General features: G+C 35.4%; 1 protein-coding gene across 1 annotated transcript; it reads right to left on the bottom strand.

Moving 5' to 3' along the window:
- Positions 1 to 1753: 1753 nt before the first annotated feature.
- ARRDC3 (arrestin domain containing 3) lies at positions 1754 to 14863 on the bottom strand. Its single transcript, XM_079145631.1, has 8 exons — positions 14348 to 14863; positions 10404 to 10485; positions 8553 to 8700; positions 7514 to 7616; positions 6949 to 7205; positions 6264 to 6426; positions 5803 to 5957; positions 1754 to 4482 (listed from the first exon to the last, which is right to left on the bottom strand). The coding sequence occupies exons 1-8, from the start codon at positions 14625 to 14627 to the stop codon at positions 4426 to 4428; spliced, it is 1245 nt and encodes a 414-aa protein (XP_079001757.1). The 5' UTR covers positions 14628 to 14863; the 3' UTR covers positions 1754 to 4425.
- Between the last annotated feature and the right edge of the window lie 9534 nt (positions 14864 to 24397).

Raw genomic sequence — 24397 nt, 5'->3', positions numbered from 1 at the left:
TCCCAGGTAGGCATGATTTTGAATTTTCAAATCATGAATTATCTTGAATTTGAAGTTGCTGTTCATATCATATTTGTTTTGGTAAAAGATTGCATTTCTCAAAAATCAAAAAAAATTTTTATAAATAAAAATTTTCATGAGTTGAAACACTGTCTTTCTGTATTGATTTTTGAAATCAGGTAATGGAAAGGCAAAATATTGCATTACTGTCATGTAAGTTTCAGAAAATACTGATTGTTGACATAGGAATTTCAAAATTATAATTGCCCACTAGGTCAGGGGTTACAAAATTCTACCTGAAATATATTGCCTTGGAATCATTCCAATAGGTAGATTTTGGTCAACATTCTGGGGTAGAGCTTGATATTCTGATTTCCTAAGGAGCTTTCAGGGCATGTTGCTCCTGGTTTAAGTGCTACTGGAAATAGGAATAAGTATTGACCATTGTTCTTTTTGGAAATATAAGTCAATTGGGAAATCCATTCTACGTGGTATGAAAAATGAACAGGTATCAACCAATCAGGATCTCCAAAATTTGGGAATTTTGGGGATTCCACATGGTATTTGTCTGTGGGCTATTAGAGCTAGGTCCCTTTTCTGGTCATTAAACATAAAAGCCAATGTGAAAAAAGGTCAACACTAAAAAGATAATCTTAACTTAGATGAAAGACAAGTGTTATATCCCCAGGGCACTATTTGGAATCCTCGATCCAGATGTTTTTAAAATATACCATCCCTGAAATTATTAATACATTGTCTTTACTGAAACTAGTCTTAAGTTTCTCCCTCCTACAACCAAAGTTGTGATTAATGTACTAAGTTCAGCCACTTAATAAATTATGACAAGTGGTTTGGTAAGTATAGTTAATACAAAATAAAACAAGGTAACTCACAGATGCCATTATTTCCAATGCTGTTAGAAGCTAAGGGGTGAATTTCCAAATTTATAATGATGTAGAGCATTATTTCCTTAAAAGATATACAAACTCATACCTTCAGGAAGAAAAAGATCCTGGAGAGCTACTTTCCACTTTAGATGAAGTCAACTTGTACATGTTTGTCAATGCCCAATCTACTTACTGAATGCAGAACCTAGGTTTCTCTTTCTCATCCTGTAATTATGTTTCCTGTCACTTTTATTCCTTATCATACTAACACCTGTGTACATCCTGTAGTTGAGTGAACAAGGCTGATAGCACCTCTGTAACACCAATTATAAATGAATACAAAATGTATGTGTAAATGTCTATTTGTAACATACTGTGAAAATACATTTGGAAGTATGGGGAGACTCTCATAGCAAGTTACGTAAACAACTTCATAATTCATGAATGTAAAACACTTCAGACAACATCTAAATGTTTCCCAAAACATCAAATTGGCAATCACTATAAAATTCACTCTTCTAAAAAGTTACTATTTTAAAAATTTTTAAAAATTGATTTTTTGACATATTGCTCATTTGAAACAGTGAAACTCAGACATGCATCATAGTGGGACAAAATTAATATCTGAAAATAAAATCACCCGGTTAGATCTAAATCTTATTTAAGAATGAAATTTGTTACATCTAATTTACATTTTATAAAAAGCTGCTATAGTGTCATGATTAGTATTAAAATTCATTTCTCAGTAATTTTCTTTAGCTCAGATACAGAAACAATTCTTAGAATGGCTGATGTTAATAGTGTTTGCATGTATGGTGAGTTACTAATGTGATCAAGATTCAAATAAATCTCCAAACAATTATACAAAAAAGAAAAAAAAAAAACACTTTTATTTTCCACAAGGAAGAGCAATAGGAAAAATTAAATCATTTCCCACATATTGTTTTCTTAAAACAGAGCCTACAAGGACATATTCAGCACCAAATAAAAAAAGAAAAAGAGAATTACAAACAGCCATAGAATATAATCTAAAAAGCAAACATTTAATATTGCACTTTGTTTTGCTAACATTTTGGATTTTACTTTTCCTAATTGAAAAATCAGGAATCTATCATGAATACTGGAATACAACTGTGAACCTCACATCTTGTGTTAGGAATTGACCAATATTTAGAAAAAAAAAAAGAATGCCTCTAAATGAGAGTGAAAAAAAATTAAATGGGAAAAATAAAACTTTATTTGATAAAGCTTTATAAACTTAAAATTTTATCACATTTTGTGATCTCATGCCAATTATCACAATATTGGTCATTCTTGCTTCTTGTGTTATTTGTGAGTATGTGGTAATAAGTATTCCAATGCTATGCATATCAACAATTGTTCCCTAGTCAGACATAAGAGAGAAAAGAAAAGGGATTTTTCTGACAACCCCCTCCCCCCAAACGAAAATAAAACCACCAAATGCCCTTTATGCCAAATATTCCACTAGCTTCTTTTGAGGGGGACATTCACAAAATGATTTAACAACAGTAAAAAAATATTTCACCCCCATTTCCTTATTATCTAGTATTTGTTTGCTACGGGAGCCCAAACCCTTTAACCGAATCACTTAAAACGCGATTCATTTTTACACTGGGCTTTTCTTCACCCTGTCAGCATTATTTCAAACATGAATTGTCTTCCATGTTTTCTTAAAGGCCACTTATGGAAAAGCCTATTTGTTTTGTATGAAGCTTTAAGACAGTATTTAACCAAGCACCAAGCCAGAGTTACTATTATTTTCAGTCACTTTATTAACTGTGGGATTAAATGGTGATAGATATACCCATTTCACACGTATGTTGCAACATGAGATGCTGATTTTCATTAAAAATATCACAGCTGAATTTCTTAAAAAAAAAATTCAGTACATTAGAACCTCAATATAGTTTTAAATGTTATCATGAATGCTGGTATATGTTATGATCCAACTGTGAATTACTTTAAAAAAAAAAAAATTTACTGATGGGATTGCTCTTTCATCGCTCTATACTCAGAATGACTTTTTACACTTAGCAAATTGTTCTTTAAATAATGGGGGGGGGGAAAAAGTCATCCCAGCAAACATTCTAGTGTTTTAAATTGTGAAGTTATACACTTTTGGAATAAACTTGGGTTTTTATACTGTCAACTTGACCAGGATAGCAAATGTATAAATTGAGCTCTAATCATAACCACACACACATATATATATATATATATATATGTATACACACACACACACATATATATATATATATATATCCTCATTAAAATACTTTTCATCAGCAAAAATGATTTCCAACATATGTGTTTTGGAGGTAATTAAGTAACTCTGTATAAAAATAAATGCACTTTTCCCTCCTTTCCCCAGTGACTGGAAAACTTCCACCAGTTTTAAAATAATAATAAAAATAATAATTTTTAAGAGCAACAGCCCTTAACTCTTTGCTGGTGCCTGCCATACTGCCTTTCTATACTCCATTCTTAGCTCTGCTAGTTTCTTCTTGTATGTAATGACTAAAAGGGGATGTGGGTGGGTTATCACTTTTGTGTATGTCCCGTTTCCAAATTTCCCTCTCCAAAAAGCCAACCAAATAAACAACAACAACAACAAAAATTCAACAGTGCAACAAAACACAAATAGCATTCCAACAGTTTGGCAAGTGATGCGTTCACCTGAGATTAAGTGATTTTAGGCAGTCAGTAACAAAATGCTGCTTTGCTGTAATAGTAGAAAGGCAACAAATTCTCAAAAGAAACCAAGAAGTTATACAATCTTGACAAGGTCTCTTATTAGCTTCCTCCTCTTATCTCCTTTTCCCCACATATCTGTTGCGTATCTACTACAGTAGGCTGCAAAACATACAGCAAAAAGGATTGGCTTGAAGGCATTTGATGTTTGTAAATAAATCCACAATAGGATCCAAGCTGAAGAGGTGATACATGGTCAGCCTAGTAGGACAATTCTGAACATGTGCATACGCAGGTAAAGTCCAGGCTATATTAAATAAAAAAAATGTCAGTGCGTTTTTTCCATGTTAAAGTTTTTTCAAAGCTTTCTTTTGTTCCCTGTTGTGCTGACCACAACAAGTTTTAAAAGAGTATCAAGAGTCTGGCTGAAATGGAAAAAAAAAAAAAAAAAAAAAAAAAGCTGTAGTGACATTGAACCGCACAATGTAAGCATTGAGCATGTGCAAATTTTCAAATCAAAAGAAGGAAATCATCCCTCTTATAACATGGTGTCTTGACACGTATGACCATAGGCTAAGAAGACTGCTCTTAATATGTGCCAGTTTTAAAGAAGAAAAGCTTAGATCTTCAAGCATATTGGAGCAGTCCCAAAATGTTGCTGTAGGCTTCTAAAGCATGATCACTTGTTGTTTCATGTATTTGCCATTTTTCTGGGCAAAAGCAATTCCACTTCCTCTGAAAACGTGTCTCCAAGATACTTCTCTGTCCTCAGCCGGAAGAGATACAGTTCAGAACCCACATCAACTTGATTCAACCAAGTGTTCCTTCAACGAGAGGGGCAGGATGGTCTATCATCTGAAGATTGATCAGGATTTGGATCAATCTAGAAAAGAGTAAGAAAAACTTACTGTTATTTGATGAGCTACTTAAGTTCATTCTAAAAAAAAGGAGGTGGCAAATTTTATGACAAATTAGTTAAAAGTGAATTATATTTAGATTGCCATTCTTCTAAAATGCTCCCCCAGACAGCCAGGAACCCTCAAATCAAGCCAGAAATGACTGACTTGACAATTAAGACTGAAATGTCACAATGAAAGTGTAGTAACCCAATCTGAACACATGGCAGAACATTTTTAGCATCTAAAGAAATTCTAATGCACTAGAATAATAGGACCGAAAAAAATACGTCCAATCAAAAAAATTTGAATAGATTCTGAATATCCTATCATCAATGAATGAAGAGGAGCTCATCACACACCAAGGAAAATGACTCAGTTAAGGCACTGAGGAAAAAAGAGTAATTTGTTGAAAAGTAAAAACAGTTCTCTTCATGTCTAAATTTAAGAGTATAAAACATTATATAATATTTCATTATAAAACAGTGTTGTGAACTCTCGTAACCAAAGGAACGAGCCAAGTCTAACATTATTTTGGATATCAAGGCCAAACTTAGAGGTACTAAAAATGTGGACCATAGGCACATTTTCTAGTCATTCTGAAAAATCCTAAAATTGGATTTGTTCCCTACATCTTTGCCTTTACCAACTCTTCCTGTGTAACTGCACTGTTCCACCTTGTGAGGACTACTCACTCTTAAGATACAGCCTAACAGTTACTTTCTCTGAGAAGCCTCCCTAATTCCCAAGGTGGATAAGCTGCTCCTTACATAAGTTGAGTATTCCTAACATTGCTAATATATCTGGTTCTGAGTTTATTTTTCTCATTCTATGAACTTATTCCAAGTAAATGCAAAGCTTATTCATGTTCACTGCTTAACTACCATCAAGATAAGATAAAGTAAATAAGAATAGTGTAAGAGTGTAGGAGTACTGTTTAAGAAGTTATTTGGAAATAGACTACTTTCCCCTATGACAAAAATATGTCAAAACATACGAGATCAAATTCTAGTTAACCGATGCTTGAAAAATGCCATTTTTTCTATTGATGCTTAAAAATATAAAATTACTCCCAAATGAATTCAATGAGGTTAAGATCATTATCTTCTTTTCCAAATAAAAAGTAAATAGTCATAGATACTTCTGTGTCAAACTTAGTAAATTCAACCCTAAAAACTTTTAATCTCTTATTCTAAATATTTGTTCTTTTATTATCGACATGATAATCAAAATCTATTTTTAAAAAGTTTGCAATACTGTTTTCCAAAGAAATCCAGCTCATTTCATTCTTAAGTTGGTGCTCTTACCTCTGAATAAAGAGGTGGAGGCAAGAACCGAAACTCCTGGATATATGCAAACAGTGGTCCTTGAAGTGCTCTCTCAAAGTCATCACAAGCACTCACCGGTGCAAGATTGTTCCGTCTTTGTTCCTCTGTTACCACTTCTGCATAACTGGGTGGTGCTGAAGGAAAAAGATACACGCAATTCGAACAGCATGTTCTTATGCATGTCAAAATACACAGAATAGTAGGTATTAAAAAAAGAATGTCAAAGCAAAATAATAATTATTTGGTAATTAAAGCTAGGGAGACATAAAATCTAAATTTAACATTAGTGGCACATCTACTCTTTAAAGAAAGATTAACATTTATCTAGGGTCATATAATATCGAAAACAAAATAAAGTTCTTACTAATATTACAACAACAACTACTACTAGTACTACTACTAGTACCACTAGTGGGTTAACTTTGGATAGGCATTATTACCTTCAGGTCTTTCAGGAAGGGATAAACCAAGCCAGTTCATATTCATGCTACACTGACTGCTTACACTTGAGGTTCTGCTACCAAATGGATGCAGAGGAATGGTACCGATGACAAGTGGCAAATTAAGAAACAAATCCATAGCTCCAGGAATATCCACATATACCTAAATATTGAAAAGAGATATTAAGTTTAGCATAACAAATGTGATTTGGCAAATAACCTGGTTTTAATATTAGTAGAGGTCCCCTCCCTATTTACTTTAGTTTTTACTTCTACACATCAAAAATTTCCTTGTACAATACTGTATATTATGTTATATAAGGTAAACTAAGGAATTAAAATTCAAACTACATAAGGACTTAAGTATTTGTATGTATGGAATACAAAAACCAAATCCTAGGCCAGTAGTGGTGGCGCATGGTTGTAACCCCATTTACTTGGGAGAAGGCAGAGGATTACAAGTTTGAGGCCAACCTGAGCAATTTAGTCAGAACCTGTCTCAGAAAAAAAAAAAAAAAAAAAAAAAAAAAGAAAAAAAAATGCTGGTATGGATACAGCTCAGTGGTAGAGGCACCTCTGGTTCAACACACACACACACAGACACAAAATCAGATCCTACATCTAACATAAAATTATTTCCACGTAACTTTTAAGACTAAAAAGCCCTCTTAAAATCTAGACATACCATTAGTGAATATTCCACACGGATTATACTACAATCGAGGATAGAGGGTGAAACTGGTGGAATTTTCAGCAACTTGCCATTCCACGTCTCTGTCTTTCCAGATGATAAGGATTCCCCACGCAAGTTAGCCACAAGCTGTTTCACTTCCTTCATTTTCCCTTTGGCATAGAAGGCCTGTGTTTGGTAAATGGCTGCCTTTGGCACCACCATTCGGGAAGAGCAGTTCTCAATCTCAGCAAATATCTGAATTGATTCACCTAGAGAGTGATAAAATTGTATTACTGTTAAGAAAAACCAAAAAAGTAACGTAGACTCAATATTAGAAGGTTTAACTAACTACACAGATGAAGAACTAACTGTCCTTGGAGTAAGCAAGTAAATTAAAGATTCATTAAAATGAACTACTCATTTACATTCTAATTTGTGAAACTAGGTAAGTACGATTTCTGTTTTTTTAACAGAAAGATACTGATGTGATGTTTCTATTTGATACCAATCTATAAGTTTACACACAGAAGCTAGGTGAAAAAAGATCGCTTTTTGTGAGGATCAAGCTCATACATACCTGGGGTATAGCCCTTCCTTTCAATTTTGGCACTTAAGGATATTGGGCCTGAGGTACAGAACCAGCAACACAGAGTCTTTTCTTTTGTGCCTGCTTGGGGTGACTGTAAGAGATAAATTTTGAGAAAAGATCAATGTATGAATTGGCAAAATACCAAAATTCTGAAAACGCAAATTCTAAATTCTTAGAGAATATAACAACCAAGTATTGCTTTTTTATTGCTTTTTTCCCATGCGCCCAAATGTACTTTTTTCCTAATGGCCTCTGCACATACCATTAATTTTGTCTTTAAACAAATTTCTATCAAATTAAATGAAAAAAGGGCAAAAGGCTTATTAACACAGTATCCCATAGCTTTAGCTCATCTACTTACATATGCAGTAATTAAAACCCATTCAACCAAACAAAAAAACCCTTTCCAAATTGCATTTAAACTACCTTAAGGAAAAGCAGCACAGAAAGGAACTTGATTATAATCCAAACGTTAACATCTTTCTTTGAGAATGCAAAAATCATGTGTAAAAAAGGGAAACTGCCCATTTTTAAGGCTAATTCTTGTTTAAAGATATTATCGTTTGTTAAAACCAGTTTTTGAAGTCAAATTTGAATTAATCTAATAAAAATGCAATTGAAGACTCATTTTAAACAGGAATTAAGTTTTTTTCAAGAAAGTGATCATTCCCCATCATTTGACAACTATCCCTAATTGGAATAATTCAATACAAGTACAAATTTTAGATTACGGTATTTCCAATTGATATAATAAATGATATCACTGTTCCTCTTCTACTAAAAATCATCAAGGGAACAGCTCTACTTCATAACACATATTGGTCTTTTAAATTTCCTTGAAGTAACTATAGTATAAAAAATATGAGCATATTCTTCATCAACTTGTATCCTCTTATATTTAAAAAAGTATACGTATGAAATTTAAAAATGAAGTTATTTTAAAGTTATAAAGATTACGTAGTTTAGGTGATTATTATTTCGTATTTATATGTCAAAACGAAGAATGAATAATTCAGTCAATTCTTACCAGTAATGAAGGAGTGTTGATATCTATATGCTCAAAGACTGTAAATTCCTTCTTTAATTTTACTGGTAGAAGCCAAGGCCTGTGCAATTCGGCTTTCACCCAATAGCGCACACTGCCATGACGGCCTTCGAATGAGGTAGCAAGTGGTCTGTGCAGAATATAAAGTAAATATATTAATCTTATACCTCTTTCTAAGAATTATACAGGTCAGAATAGAAGTGTTAATACATTGTACTGTTTATGTACCAATGAGGTATAAAATCCACGATTTAAAAAAATTTCCAAAGGGATAAGTCACTGGGGAAAAAACTTTATTTCCAAATAACGAAGGATAACAGCTAAATATCACGGAAATTTTTGCCTCAAAAAGCCAGAAGAATACAAATTCCTTTAAACTAAGAAGAGGCTACTTTTAATGCTAGTGGCAAAATTATGAAAGTGTAATGAACAATTCTTGAAAAGGTCAAGAATTTAATTTAAAAAAATAAAGTTGACTGTCTTAACTATTTCTATCGAGCAATTCTAGACACTAAACATTCAGAAAAAATTCCCTATAGTGTTCCACTTCTCATTAGCTAGAAATTATTTTACCTCTTTTTATAGCAACTCATTAAGGTCTAGTAAAGGCCTAGAATAGTCCTTACAGTTTCAAAAACTTCACATTTCATAAAGTTCATGGAACTCTGAAAAACTGCTTTCACATAACACATACTAATTCTTTATTTTCTAACTTTATTTTCTAAGGCTTAAATAAAAAAAAATCTCGTATCAAAAGAATCAGAACTGTTTTTGAACTCTCCCAATTTTCAGATTTTATTATAAAAGATTTTATTTTAGTAAATGTATTTCTTTACAATTTCATTAGAAAAATACGCAATATTCAATTATTTACAAGGTAGAGTGTTAGCTTTGGTAGAAGCAATGGCATTTTACAAATTTTTTTTTAACATTTTAGACTACCACATTAACTTACATAATGGAACAATAAAATATAGTACTTCTAAATCTTCATACTAGTCTCTAGAGTTTATGCTTAATGACTCTGGTTTACAGATAAGTATTCAAACAATATTCTGAAAGGCATTTATGAAGAAGTCTGTGTACATATAACAACTCAAATACTAGAATTAGGAAAATATAAAATTATGCTCATTTGGCACTTGATAAATGCTTATGTAATCTAAATTTATCCTCCAGTACAAGCACCAGTTTTGGGGTTTTAAGATCTGTTAAAAGATGTTAATAAAAAAAAAATTCTATAATTTCTCCCAATAATTTGTTATTAAAATGTACTATACTCCAAGCTTTATATTAAACTACCCTGATTGATATTTCAAGTTTGGGTCATATCATCTTATGTGACCTTCCTCACAGCTCTCTGCACAGAAGCTAATGAATTTGTATATACTACACCTCTACTAAAGTTAGGCTATTCCTATTTATTGTTATCTTACAAACCTATTAATTATTAGTACTAGAAGAAAAGATAGAATACTGAATTCTTATAAACTGAAACAGACTTGACAAGCACCATTCTTTCGGATAAATGTTAATAATAAACCAGGTATTTATAAAGTGCTTACCATTTAGTACCTTCCAATTCACACCTGTTAAATGAAATACTATGCATGTTTTAAAAATGTCATAAACATTGGGATAGAACACTAATAATTGAACTTGCTTTCTATAATTTTGCCACAGACTAAAAAATAGCTTCTTACGTTTAATATGTTGTTTTCCTCTAGCCAGTTTTTGTAATGAAAAGGGTTTTTTTAAAAATAAAAATATTTAAAGACTGCTTTTGACAATGGGTATCTATTAAAAAAATGCCTATTACTTATAAATACTTACGTCTGTGGAAGCTCGAAGCTGAATGCATATTCATGCCTTCCTGAATGAATAGTATTGAAGCCTTCTTCGGAATTATCATCATCTAAAACAACAACAACAAAAAGACAAAGCTGTTATTAAATGTTTAACACAACTCAGGGTGGCATAACTTTAAAGATGCTCATAAGATAATTAAGGCCACAAGCTTTGGAGTTGAGTTCTAATTCATTCCATTCCTCTGGATAAAATAAAAATGCTCAACTTTCAGCTGTTCTGTAAAGAGGGGGATAATAAATACTTGTACCCCATAGGTTTTTTTTTTTTAAAGTGACCCAAACTGCAAAACATTCCTGTTTAATACAGCATATGCTAAACAAAAGGTTCAAGTTTCAACCATACTGTTAACTTTATTGCTGTTTTAAAATATTAAGAAAACAATTATATAAAATAATTTCATATAAAAATTTTAAAGTATGTCAGTTAGAGGGAATACTACAGACACTACTGAAAAGAATATACATGTCACAACTCCCAAAACACTAGAAAACTGTCAAAAATGTTGGGGTTAGATGATTTTAATACCGGTTTCATAACTAAAAATAATTCCTTATTGGTCTACAATGATCATAACACTGAACACTCATTTAGTCCTACTCCTAGCAACAGCTTAAATCTCATATATACAAAGATAATTTATCCAAAGGACAGGATTTAAAAGGCACCTTCTAACAGGGAAACAAGATTGTTCAATATTCCTGAAAAAATAAGTATAATTAGGTACTTTCCAGTTGTTAGAAATAAAGAATGACCTTTCATTTTATAACCAATTTAAGTCAAATGCATTATGTCTCAAGTGGCATGAAGAAATATATTACGGAAAAATGTGGGAGAGGTTTTCAATTATTAAAATAGTACTTTTAGCCTCCGACTGGATAATACAATTACATAATATCTTTATTTTCTGGATGAAAATACCTTTATAATTAGCTACCAGAGTGAAGAAAAACGACTATCATTTAACTTTTCTTCACCAAAGTACTGAATAGACACAAAACCGTGATGCTTCCCTTGCACCAAAGGAATGGGAGGAAAAGCACCTACACTTCCATATTTTCATCCGAAATCATGGGGACTCCTTTATGTCTATATGTTGTTTTCCTTATCCCCTGGGTAAATTCCCCTGAACGGGTTTCACCACTGTAAACTAGCTGGTGAGTTGGGGGCCTTCAAATTCGTTCCCCGTGAAGGCTCCCAAAGTTTGCCTTCCTCTGCCTTTCTTCCCTTCTAGCTTCCTTTTTGTGCCAGCTCAGCAGTCTCATTGAGGCGAGCCGCGGCGCGGCCCGCCGTGGTAAACAAGTGCCTGGCTGTCAATCAAGAACTAGACCCGAGCAGGAGAGGACCGGCCTAAACCGGCGCGAGCAGATCCCAGCCGGCCCGCCCGCGCGCCGCCGCCGCCTGCGCGCCCCGCTATACATACGGCATACGTCGCGCGGCGCTCGCGCCCGCATCGGCGCAGCCTAGCCTGTTGGAAAGGGGGCGGGGCAATCGCGCCGCGGCGCTTCCGCTTTACACGCCCCAGCCGGTGACCGGTTCGATCTGGCTTGGGCCACCCTGACACCTTTACAGTAAAGGGAAGGGAAAACTGGGTGGTGAAGGGGAGGGAACCACTGGGGAGGGGAACAATGGGAAAGGGCAAAAGATACTCCCGAAATCCCTACACAGATTTGGATGTTTGAAATACTTTCCCCTCCCCTAGCCAGCCACTGACATCTCTCTGCAGGTCAAATCAAGGTAGCCGTTTGGGCACTGGACAGGTGTGCAAATACGCTTTGTTGGATCTAAGAAGAGGAAACAAGCATTTGTAAACCCACTCCACCCAGGGAAATGGGGTCGTGCTAATTTTCCTCACCCAAGTCCCTCTTAATGGGGTTTTTAGCCAAAGTTGCGCTCAAGGCCATTCAGCACCTGTAAGGGCGGGGGGAACTTCTCCATCTGAAATGTGAAGTCCTTTCTTTTGGGGGTGGTGGTGGTGGGGGTCCCCAAGCAAGCCGGGGTAAGAGACAACAGGACATGATGTGACATGTTGGCACTGGACGGCAACAGAAGCCCAAGAACTAAGACGAACACGGGTGGGGGCAGCAGCTCTGGAGGGACCTTTACCGGCACACGCCGGTTTCAAGCCTCGCCCCAGCCACCGCGAGCCCACTCTCCCCACCCTCCTGTGCCCAATCCAATCAGCGCCTGGCATCGCCTTAGCAACAGGCTAACAAACCGGACTCCGCCTATCACCGGGCGACCGGGGCGGGGTCTCAGTTACCAGGCTAGTTTGAGAGGTCCCAGTTTTAAGTCATTGAAACTATTCCTGGCTAAGATCATGTCCACGCGTTGCAGGGATTGGGGGACATCTCGTGGGGGTGAGGGGCAGATAGTTTTCTTTACCATGAAACCATTATGCAATTAATAAAATTATGTTTTTTCTACAAATCATTGTTCTATTGCAAGTCTAAACTTAAAAGAAAAATATTTCTTCTCACCCATTTTATACTAGGCTGCAATTTCCAAAAAGGGTTCAAACACAAACTCATGTATCCACTTTTCAACAAATACCAGGACTGTCATTAGGCATTTGCATTTCCTATTTGCATTACGCTTGTAGAGATTAGCTTGAAATTATTACAGGATGCAAACTATGTGCAACTATGAAAATTCTAAATTGATTTCACCTTTTAATTTTCACAAATGATGTAACTTAAAGCATCCTTCATTTCTCACTTGCCTAAGTACTCCCCCAGGATATACATTTTTAATATTAAGAAGGTAAAAATATGCCTCTTTTCTTTCTGAAAAATCGCCAATACTTGAACTAAATGCTGCATTAAAAAGGAGAAGCACAAAAATTACATAACCAGTTTTAACATTATATTCTTCTTGGGCTAGGAATTAAGTCATCGCCACCACCTGACGCGTGTAACCAATCTGCTGAGAGCAGAAGAAGCGCCCCTCCTCACCACCCCCCAGAACTGGTCCGAAACAGGATTGAACCGCTTCTAACAAAGGGTGGAAACTTAGAAAAACAAGCTTAGAGTCTCCTATATTTCCACAATGTAACCATTTAAACAATAGATTGGAAATCTCAGGACCCCTTCTCCCTTTGACAACCCTTTATCTCCCTCTCATAACCAAAAATCAAATCCAACGTGCAGTACACTTTTCAATTCCATCTGACTGGCATGGGTTTCATTGAATGCACGTTCCGAAGTTGGACATGATGCTTGGAAAAGAAAATTACTGACCCTGAAAGGCTTCGTATACTGACCTAATCCCTACCATAATGTTAGATACTATCCTTTAAAATGAGAATGCTTGGTGTAAATTTCTGAAGGAATTGGAGAGAATAGGGAAAAAACACGTGGGGTGTTGATACCATATGTCAAAATAAGCCGTGGCAACCCTTTTTCAAAGAACAATGATCAAGTCTTTAAAGTCTTTTGCATGTCAATATTGAAATGAAATACATCTACTGACCTTCTTTAAAAATGTTATTTCACTTCTTCACTGAAGATCAGTTTTTAGATCTAAGGTTGTAAAGTAAAAGAAAAAAACAATCTAATATTGTGTTGCGGCTTTTTGCAATTCAATTGAAAACGTATTAGTAAAATTACTGAACGGAATTTAAGCTGAATTTCTAAGTAAGATGCAAATGGATTACAAGTGCGTATGGCACAGGCACAGACCAAGCCGGGTATAGAGGTAGTTGAATAAGTGCAGTTTGCAGTCACTTTGCAGATGCCTGCATGCATTACGGCTTAACACACGAAGAACGTCAAGGAGAATCCAAATCTTCCAACTTTGCTAACCTTTATCAAACTGCTGTTATGCTAGGAGTAGAGAACCACATTAAATGAGAAAACAGAAAAGGTACTTTTCAGAAGAAAATGAGTGTAATGGCTTATATAAAAACTTACCTCTTTCGTGCCCAATTAGGATGTCTTTATGGTTGAAATATTCAACTTCTTCAGTGTAATTCTGTGTATAGGCAGTATTGGAGCCGGCGTTTCTAGATTCAGTCCAGCGTACTTTCGCATGTCCTCTTGCATGAATTTTAAGAGATTTTACTCTGATTTCTCCAGTAACTTCTAAATTCACCCTTCCTGAGACAGTATCCCCACTAGAATACACAGGGACATTGCTGTCATTGAGACAGTCAAAGCTTATTGTCAAACTCTTCACCTTTCCCAGCACCATGATTATAACAAAATCTATAAAAATATAATGTAAGACAAAAAAAGTCAAGATCGCATATAAAATGTGATCTTCACTTAACACTGATCGATGTCTTTGCCATGCAAAAACCTTGCAGGCAGGATCAGTGATTCTTCACAAATAGTTCATTGAGATTTCTTAAAAAGTCAGGGCAGCAGAGAGGCTGCTGCTCCGCGATCCTGCTCGTCTCAGTGGTCTCCTTACAAAGACGGGCGGCTGGAGCCTGCCAGCTCACTTTAAGAGCAGCTTTGTGAAAAACAACCCCAGTGCGCACGCGCACGCCGCGGCTGCGGTCCGCCCTCCCTGCGCGCCCCCTCCCGCGCCGGCTCGCTCGCTCCCTGGCTCGCACGCTCGCTCGCGGGTACAGTAGGTGCAGAGCTTGGCGAAGAAGACACTAGCGCTGCTGGGAGGCAGAACCTGACTTCTCTTCATTGTGGGCTCCTATTGGTAGTCAGGCTACCGTAAACCCTCGACGTGCTATCTGGAGCCCCTTACCAAGCACACTCTAATAGAAAGATAATGGTAGAGGGGCCGCGAAGCGACAAGGACTGGGTGGGGAACTGTTTGCACAGCCAAGTAAGGATAAACCGCTGAGTGACCAGCCCGGAGCGTGCATTACCGGCACTGCAGGGTTTTACCAGCTGCCTGGATAGGAGGAGGAAAAAGTGATGTGTGAAGAGGGATGGGGGAAGGGGAGAAACCGGTTGGGCAAGCGGCTGAGTTTAAGCTAACGAATTTCAAAGAAAACTTAATAAAAACCAGACAAATATATTCATACACAAGAGCATTCTTAGGTTTTTCTTTTTCTTAAAAACAACAACAGCAGCAACAATAGAATTTTGCAGGCAAGGTCAAAATGAACTCAGTAGAGGCCAAAGAAACCTTAAGACAGAATACTCCAAAGGAGCAAGGAAGAGAAACAATTACAATCAAATCAATAGGCTTTGCTTTTTCCCTTAATTGCCTTCTCAGAGGAAAAAACAAAACAAACAATAAACCCAAACTTCAGTTGTTTTCATGATGACACCGGGGGAAAAAGCTTGCCCACTTCCTCTAAGAGAGAAAAAGTCCTTTTTAAAGACGCCACCTACGGCTACGTTTGCAGGGTGTGACAATTGCAACTCCCGTGCCCAGAGGAGTAAGAATAGAGTTTGGCCCCAAAATGTACCGCCTTATAAGGGGCAATGTGACATAGTGGTTTAGCTGACATGTTTACAACAGCACCGAAGAGTCTTTGTTAGAAATTAGTGAAGTACATAGGATGGTATTTTTAAGAAGTATGTATTAGGATATAAATGAGACTTAGTTCTCTAAAACTTTTTCATTTTCAGCGGAGAGCCTCGGACTGTTTAACATAGTGATTCTCATTCTACAAAAGATAGGTGCATTTCTCATATCATTGTAAATATCTTGGTAAAAATAGCAAGTGCCGTCACTACATCGTATTGGGATTCAGAGTTTAAGGACATAAACTCAGATTACTTGCGATCACACATAAGAGAAATACACAACATAATACATAAGAGAAATATAGAAAGAAAAACTTAATCTAGAACTATATATATGACCAAAAATACTTTGGAAGATTTTTAGTTGTCCATGTTTAAGCATTTTAGATTTAGTTTGCATGTTATATTTGGATAGGTTGAGTCTGTGAGTCCCAATAAACTAAACATCGGTCTTGCTGTTTGTTTCAAAGTAAACTAAATTTTATTTAGATTTTAGTTGACAAGTCATTATCCTTGACGCAACAATATATCTAGAACATAAATAGGCAACCAACAATTAGTGGGCAAGCCATTTATCTCGGTTTAGATTGGTATGGTTAAAATTTGAAATTTTGTATTTATTTGGGAGAAATATTCTTTTCCCTCTTGGTTGACACCTGGTGGAAAATCTAGGTAAAGTACCTGGGACCTTCTGCTAACTTTGATAACACATACTGCTTGTGCTTTTTCTCCCCCTAGTGGTACAAGTGGTGAGTTTGCTAGAATGTCAGCTTTTCCTCAGCTTATAGTCAATGATATTTATCAGGCTTTCAGATATTGAATAAGGAATAGAGTTAAAAATACAATACACAATGAGTACATAAATTCATTACCAAATTTATGTTTATGTTATTGGGAGCTAGTCAATAATGCTGAATTTTTACTATTTTTTCAAAGTAGAATATAATCTACTTCTGAAAAAAATAAGAATTAGTATTTAGTTACATTAGAATTAAATTAATAAAAAAGAATCTTAATAAATTTATTTGTAGTTTGTTAAATTGTTTTAAGAAATTAATCATGCCTGTTACTGGATAGTTCACTATTTTTCTGTGTTTGAAGCTTTTGTCTTTAGTATTTATTTTGCTATTTTTCTTCATTTTCTTTTTCCCGTTTCTTCTAAAACCTTTAGTAACTGGTAAGTTGCCAAGAAAATTTTATCTGTTGTCATTTTTGCTTAATATTCCATTTATTTACCCTCATTATCACCTTTCTAAAAATCTTTAGATTTGGTCACATGACTGTTTCTTGAGTGTCTAAACTTGAGTTATTTCCATTTTGTTTTCCTCCCTGTATTTATTCAGACAATGACAACACCAGAAACAAACAATTCTGACTCCTCTACATACTTTTTTATCTTTTCATTTCTAAAATTAAAAAAAAAAAATTTGGGCCAAATTTTGGATGTTTTCTCTCATGATTTTAAAAACTTCCCTCTTTTCCAGACTCCCTATCTAAATATCTCCCCTTCAGACAGCTTGAAATGCTGTGCTGTAGCCATTCTCTAGGTTTCTCAGCTTGCTTCACGGGGCCCTTATCGTATTTTGCATTAAATTTAAATTATTCATCTTTACCACCAAGGCTCTTTCCTACTGCATCCCAGCCTACATCTCATATGCCATCTCCTCCTACTCATCTGCTAATTCTCTATACTCCTGTCAAGTACATCTTCTGTCCCCTTTGTTAGCTTGTCTCACTGTTGCCAATGTGCAGTTACACACTGCTTTCTGTGCCCAGAACAACATCCCACTAATATGCTATCTCTTTTCCCTTCTTCTAATCCTTCCAGTAGATTGAGTTGGCGCAACTGAATAAAATTCCCACTAGACAGAATTACTAGCTTTCTTCTACTTTTCATGGCTTCTTCAGAGCTTAAGTAGAAACCACTTTTTATGGTAGTTTCTTGGACTTTGAATCAAAATCCTATTTTGATGTTTGAAAGTTTGAAACCAATCTCAAGAACTCTCAAAAACTGACAAATGATAATTGCTATCAAGATATATAGTATTGAGGCAATATGTCAAAATTACTGCCAAGTCTGGAGTTTTCCACATAACACTGAACAGTTTATTTCCATCTATCTATCTGTCTATCTATCTAGACATAAAGCAAGCCATCTCAACAAAAAGATTTGGTGCTTGGTTGTAAGAACGACCATATCAGTAGTCAGAACTTGTTTTTTAAAGAAACATATGAAATGCAGACTTAATCTTTATTTTTTTAACTAGTTCCTGACAGACATGAGTGCTGTTGAACTGAGGTTTTTGTTGTTTGTTTTTAAGTCTTAGTTCTGGATTTCAGAATTTTGTAGCTCTGACTTGAACCCTTTAACATCCTCAGAATGCAAAAAATTTGACTGTGGCGTGGAGGCTAAAAAAAGATGTTCAATCAAAGTAGCGAAATTAGTTAAGTTTTAAAAAATATTTGGGAGTTAAATATGTGTTTGTTACATTTTTCATACTTAATAGATGTTTAAATATGTTATAGATTTTGTGGTAATATTCAGACCAAATTTGTCCTCTATTTTATGCCATTAAGAAATAGGGTAATTTGTGTGATGTGAATACCATTTAGTCTGTTCCTTCTGACTAAAAGAAAATCACTCACATCTTTACTATCTACCAAGAGATACTACTGTTAACATTTTGGTGTGTTTCTATCTAGATGTACAACTAAAAAGTAGAAAACATTGCCAATTAAACTACAGCAATGCTTCTTATCCCACAGAAGATGAGCAGGTGAAGTTCATTCATTGGATTCAAGTAGCATCTGTTCTGCAAGAAGAATCAGAAATGTTAAATTTCTTTTATATACTATTTTGTGATTTTCAACAAAGTACAACTTTTTATATTTTTCTTGATAGTCATTGGGTTTTAGTGGCAAAATGTAAACAAAAGGAACTTGTTCCCAGTTTTTGACATCAAAGTTGTATTTGGTACTGGATGGGGTGCTGCACATCTGAAATCTCACTGACTTTAGAGACTGGGTCAGGAGAAGTGCCAAGTTCCAGGCTAACCTTGGCAAGTTATCATGACCCTGTCTCAAGATAAAGTAGAAAGAGAGCTGGGGACATAGCTTAGTGGTAGGGCACCCCTGCTTCAATCCCCAGTACTGGGAAAAAAATCATATTTGTCTAACAATCATATTTGTCTAACTGCTACTTCATATTCAGTGTCTTACCTGCGAGTATTATCCTTCCAGTCTTCTATATCTTCTGTTGATGAGTAGGAGTGTTCTAAATGATATAATAAAGCCCCAAACTTTTTAATTGCTTCCACTACCTTCTCAGTACTATTTGATGGAAGTACTTTTTCAAGACTCTACTATGTACAAATTGTTTTATTTGCCATTTTAAATTATTATTTTTAGGTTATCATAATTTGAAAATTTTAAGAGAGAATTGCTTATCACCCATCCATAACCATCTAGTGTTCATGTTAACTATCTTTCCTGTTTTGGGGAAATTTTACTCGAGGAAGTAGCTATGATTTAAAAATATATTTGCCAGGAAAGAGCTATAAGGAGAAGGGATGATTTAAGTTTAAGCTTCCTGAGACTTCACTGCCTTCAGAATTCCATGTTTCAAAGTTCCTTTTATTTTAGAGTCAGAAAACAGATTAGGTGATAGCTAAATCTTGAAATCACCTGTTTTATCTATTACCTTGTGAATTCACATGGATAATAAGCAATTGGTTGTATAGTTGTTACTTTTGTAACATAAACATCTTTTTAAAATTCATATAGAAACTGCCTAAATCAATACATTGCAGTGAAAAGTCGAGGCACTTGAAAATTCCTGCTCAAAATGGTCATAAGGGTTTTAAAACCTTTTTTTTTTTTTTAGTTGTCACTGGACCTTTATTTTATTTACTTATGTGGTGCTGAGGATTGAATCCAGTACCTCACACATGCTAGGCAATTGTTCTACCACTGAACTACAACCCCAGGCCATAATGTTTTTATAGTCATGTAAAAATTTCAAATTATTTCACTGTAAAGAATCTGGTACAAAGGACTTTAATGCTTTGTTATATTGGACTTGAAATATATATGAAGGCTTTTATGGACAGGAGAGTACACTTGTCAAAAAGATGCACACTGCAAAATATCCAAAGTGAGCAATGAAATTAAATTTTTAATAATTTACATATGAAAATAACATATTTAGTTCTGATCTTTACAAAGTAGGAATACAGTTTTGGTCAATAGCCAAAATAATTTTGTAAGGTGTGAGTTAAAAAGAAATTGGAAGCTATAGTAGATATCATTTGATTTAGTAGTTGTAATGTCCAAATCATATCTTTTACACTCTTAGAAATAAGGAGTATTTTTGCATTCTCTGGTGGGCCACTGGAATAGAGAGAAATCTTTTAGCTTTAATTTGATTTTTTTTCTTTTTTTTTTTATAATGTATTTTTTTTTATTGTAAACAAATGGGATACATGTTGTTTCTCTGTACATGGCGTAAAGGCATACCATTTGTGTAATCATAAATTTACAGAGTAATGTTGTTTGATTCATTCTGTTATTTTTCCCTTCCCCCCACCCCTCCCACCCCTCTTTTCCCTCTATACAGTCCTTCCTTCCCCCATACTTGCCTCCCTCCCTAACCCTAACTCTAACCCTGACACTAACCCTTCCCTCCCCCCATTATGTGTCATCATCCACTTATTAGCGATATCATTCGTCCTTTGGCCTTTTGAGATTGGCTTATCTCACTTAGCATGATATTCTCCAATTTCATCCATTTGCCTGCAAATGCCATAATTTTATCATTCTTTATGGCTGAGTAATATTCCATTGTATATATATACCACAGTTTCTTTATCCATTCATCAATTGAAGGACATCTAGGTTGGTTCTACAGTCTGGCTATTGTGAATTGAGCAGCTATGAACATTGATGTGGCTGTATCTCTGTAGTATGCTGATTTTAAGTCCTTTGGGTATAGGCCAAGGAGTGGGATAGCTGGGTCAAATGGTGGTTCCATTCCAAGTTTTCTAAGGAATCTCCACACTGCTTTCCAGAGTGGCTGCACCAACTTGCAGCCCCACCAGCAATGTATGAGTGTACCTTTCTCCCCACATCCTCGCCAACACCTGTTGTTGCTTGTATTCTTGATAATCGCCATTCTAATTGGGGTGAGATGGAATCTTAGGGTGGTTTTGATTTGCATTTCTCTTATTACTAGAGATGTTGAACATTTTTTCATATGTTTGTTGATTGCTTGTAGATCTTCTTCTGTGAAGTGTCTATTCATTTCCTTAGCCCATTTGTTGACTGGATTATTTGTATTCTTGGAGTAGAGTTTTTTGAGTTCTTTATAGATTCTGGAGATTAGTGCTCTATCTGAAGTATGATTAGTGCTCTATCTGAAGTATGATTTGATTTTTTTTTGTTATTATTATTTTGATCTGTTTTGACGAAACAGTGTAAACCCTCAGAAAAGTAAATGTCAGAAGAAACTCCATTGAGTCCTCTTCCCTCCCTTGGGTGTTTTTGCAAATTAATGAAGAAGGAGAGACAAAATTTTTCACGTGTAGACAAATGGCCAATGGGAGATGTTGCAGGGGAATGACTGATTGTAAAATAGAGGCATGATCCTTAAGAGGACACCATGGTTTGAATGTGTCCTCCCAAAGTTTATGTGTTAGAACCTTTGTTCCTCGATGTGGCAGTGTTGGGAGATGGGGCCTAACAGGGATGCTTGGGTAATGGGATTGGAGCCTGCATGAAAGGATTAATGCCTTTCTCAAATGAGTAACTTCTCTGTCTTGAGGTCCTGTGGATTGAAATAGTTGCCATCAGAACAGGTTATTATAAATTAAGATGGTCCCTCATGTTTTACCCCTTTTGTACAAACTGCTTACCCTTCCATTTTCTATCAATAGTAGCATGAGATCATCACTGTATGTGGTCACCTGTTCTTGAACTTTACAGACTCCAGAATTCTGAGCTAAAATAAACCTCTTTTCTTTATAAATTTCCAAGTTTCAGGCATTTTGTTATAGTAATGGAAAACAAGTTAAGAGGATAATATGGAAGAGACCAAAAGGTTATCCATTTTTTTCTTTCTAGCATTAACCTTTCTCATTTTTATAACCTCTGTGATTTTGTGTTCTAATCACATCACTTCTTCCACTCCCATACTGGGGATTGAACCCAGAACCTTGCATGTCAGACAAGTGCTTTAACACTGGGCTATATTCCCAGTTCTTCTTATTTTATTTTGAGACAGGTTCTACTAAGCTGCTCAAGCTGTCCTTGAACTTGCAATCCTCCTGCCTCAACCTCCTGAGTTGCTGGAGTTACAGGTACACACTGCTAGGCTGAGCTCACATCACTTTTTTCTGTCTGACTGTGGTAATTCTTGGCTTTATTTTATAAGTGTCTTTGTTGTCCTATGTTCATTTTCATATAATTCAAGTAATTAAAAGTGGTGGTGCATGTCTAGCCACTCAGGAGTCTGAGGCAGGCAGACTGCAAATTCAAGACCAGCTTCAGCAACTTAGTGAGATCCTAAGCAACTTAGCAAAACCCTGTCTCAAAATAAAAAATATAAAGGGCTGGGATGTGGCTTAGTAGTTAAGTGCCTCTGGATCTAATACCAGAAACAACAACAACACAAAAACAAAAACGTTTACTGTTACTTCAAATTAAATAATGGAATTAAATGTTGACTACAGGGTAGGAATGAACTCCTTAAATTCACCAAAACAGGAAGACCTATCGGGAGAGTAATATGAAGGCAAAGAGTAAGAGAGCTGTGAAATAAATAAAAATATTTATTATTTTTATTAGTGAAAAGTGAAAGTGAAAGTGGGGACAGAGAAGGGTGAGAAGAGAGTTGTGGAGAGTAGACCATCTAGAGGCATCTCAGGGTCAGGCTCATGTCAACGAGTGGAAATGGAGCAGGCATGTCTTGTAATCAGAGGAAGAAGAGAAGTCTAGAAGATTTTTAGGGGATTGATAAACTTGGCTGATTACAGAGGATGGGAGGATGGAAAGGGGGTTGTGGTTGGGGGATGAAGCAGGGTTTCCCCCCCCACCCCCACTAGAAATGTATAAGACATGAATATGTTGGCCAAGAGGTTCAAACTGTGATATTGTATGCTGATTGAGGAATGTGAGTGTATTAGAGAGGGGGGGGGGATATTATCATCATTGTAACAACCAGAATAATAGCATATTTTTTGTTTTTTTATTTTTACTTATTTATTTTGATTCATTGTATACAAATGGGGTACAACTGTTTTTTCTCTGGTTATAGCATATTTATATAATAAGTACTCTTCTTTTTATTCGCTGTCTTACTTAGTTTTCTTAACTAAGTGAGAGAACAGGTGCTGCTGGGATTGGAACCTGGGCTTTTGATCACTAGATTGTCCTGCAGGAGAGTATAGTAGGCTTTTTATTTTAATCAATAAGATGTTACCTTCTGCACGAGATCTTCTGTACCCTCTGCCCCTCACTTAGTTTGGATTATGTTTCTCCTCTGGGTTCGTAGCATCTTTTAAAATCCTATTCCATAACAGGTTTTTAGATGTAGTGTGCACATTTATTATCTCTTCAATAATAATCCAAGCTTCTCAAGGGCATTTCCATGTCTTACCTAGTACACAGTGTTAATCATTTTTACAGGCTTAGTACTTAGCACAGTGCATGGTACATAATACATACTCAATAAATGTTTATGTGATAGATTGATAATAGGTTGTTAGCTTTGAGCAATTTTCCACTGTAAGATTGTAGAATCTTATGGGTAGTTCTTCTAGTAACTGTATGAAACCACATGGGACTGATAAAAGTAAGTTCAAATAATCATTTTAAAAAATGAATTCTTATTGCCAGTGTGACTACTGTGATATAGTGTCCAAATTCAAATTAAAGTAAATAAGGAGTTCTTGCTTTGCTAATGTAAAGTTTATGTAGTTAAAAGGCAGATATGATATTAAAAACATATTTTCTTTTAGCATTTGTTCTGCTTATATTGGAATATTATTTAAAGCTGTTGAACAAGGGCCTTTTAACCTACTGTTACCTGTATTTTGGGAAAAAATACAGTTGCGCACCATGGCAGAGAGCAAAAATACCTGAGGGGAAGCTACATGGAATTTGCAATATTGCTTACCTGTATTTTAAACATACTTAGAATGTAGATGACATTTCAAGTACTCTGAACAGATTTGCAAATGTTTAACAGAAAGGTTTATTTCAAAGGTCTTGATTATATTTTATTTGATAAACATATATTTAGATTATGAATAAATGATATTCCTCTTAGAAATTAAAATTACTACAATTTTTCAATGCAGAAGTTCTTCCTAGTTCAGGTATCAGATATGTAAAACACTGGTTACTAGAAATATACACTATTTAAAAATGTACATTTTTAAATGTCCAACAGTACTTTAGTAATGAAATAATCGGGTAGAATTACCAGATGCTGGTGCGTGACTAGATGGACAGTGGCTATAGGGAGGC

The sequence above is a fragment of the Sciurus vulgaris genome, assembly GCF_902686455.1.
Source record: "Sciurus vulgaris genome assembly, chromosome: 6".
Taxonomy (NCBI): Eukaryota; Metazoa; Chordata; class Mammalia; order Rodentia; family Sciuridae; genus Sciurus; species Sciurus vulgaris.
This window is presented reverse-complemented; position numbering and strand designations above follow the sequence as displayed.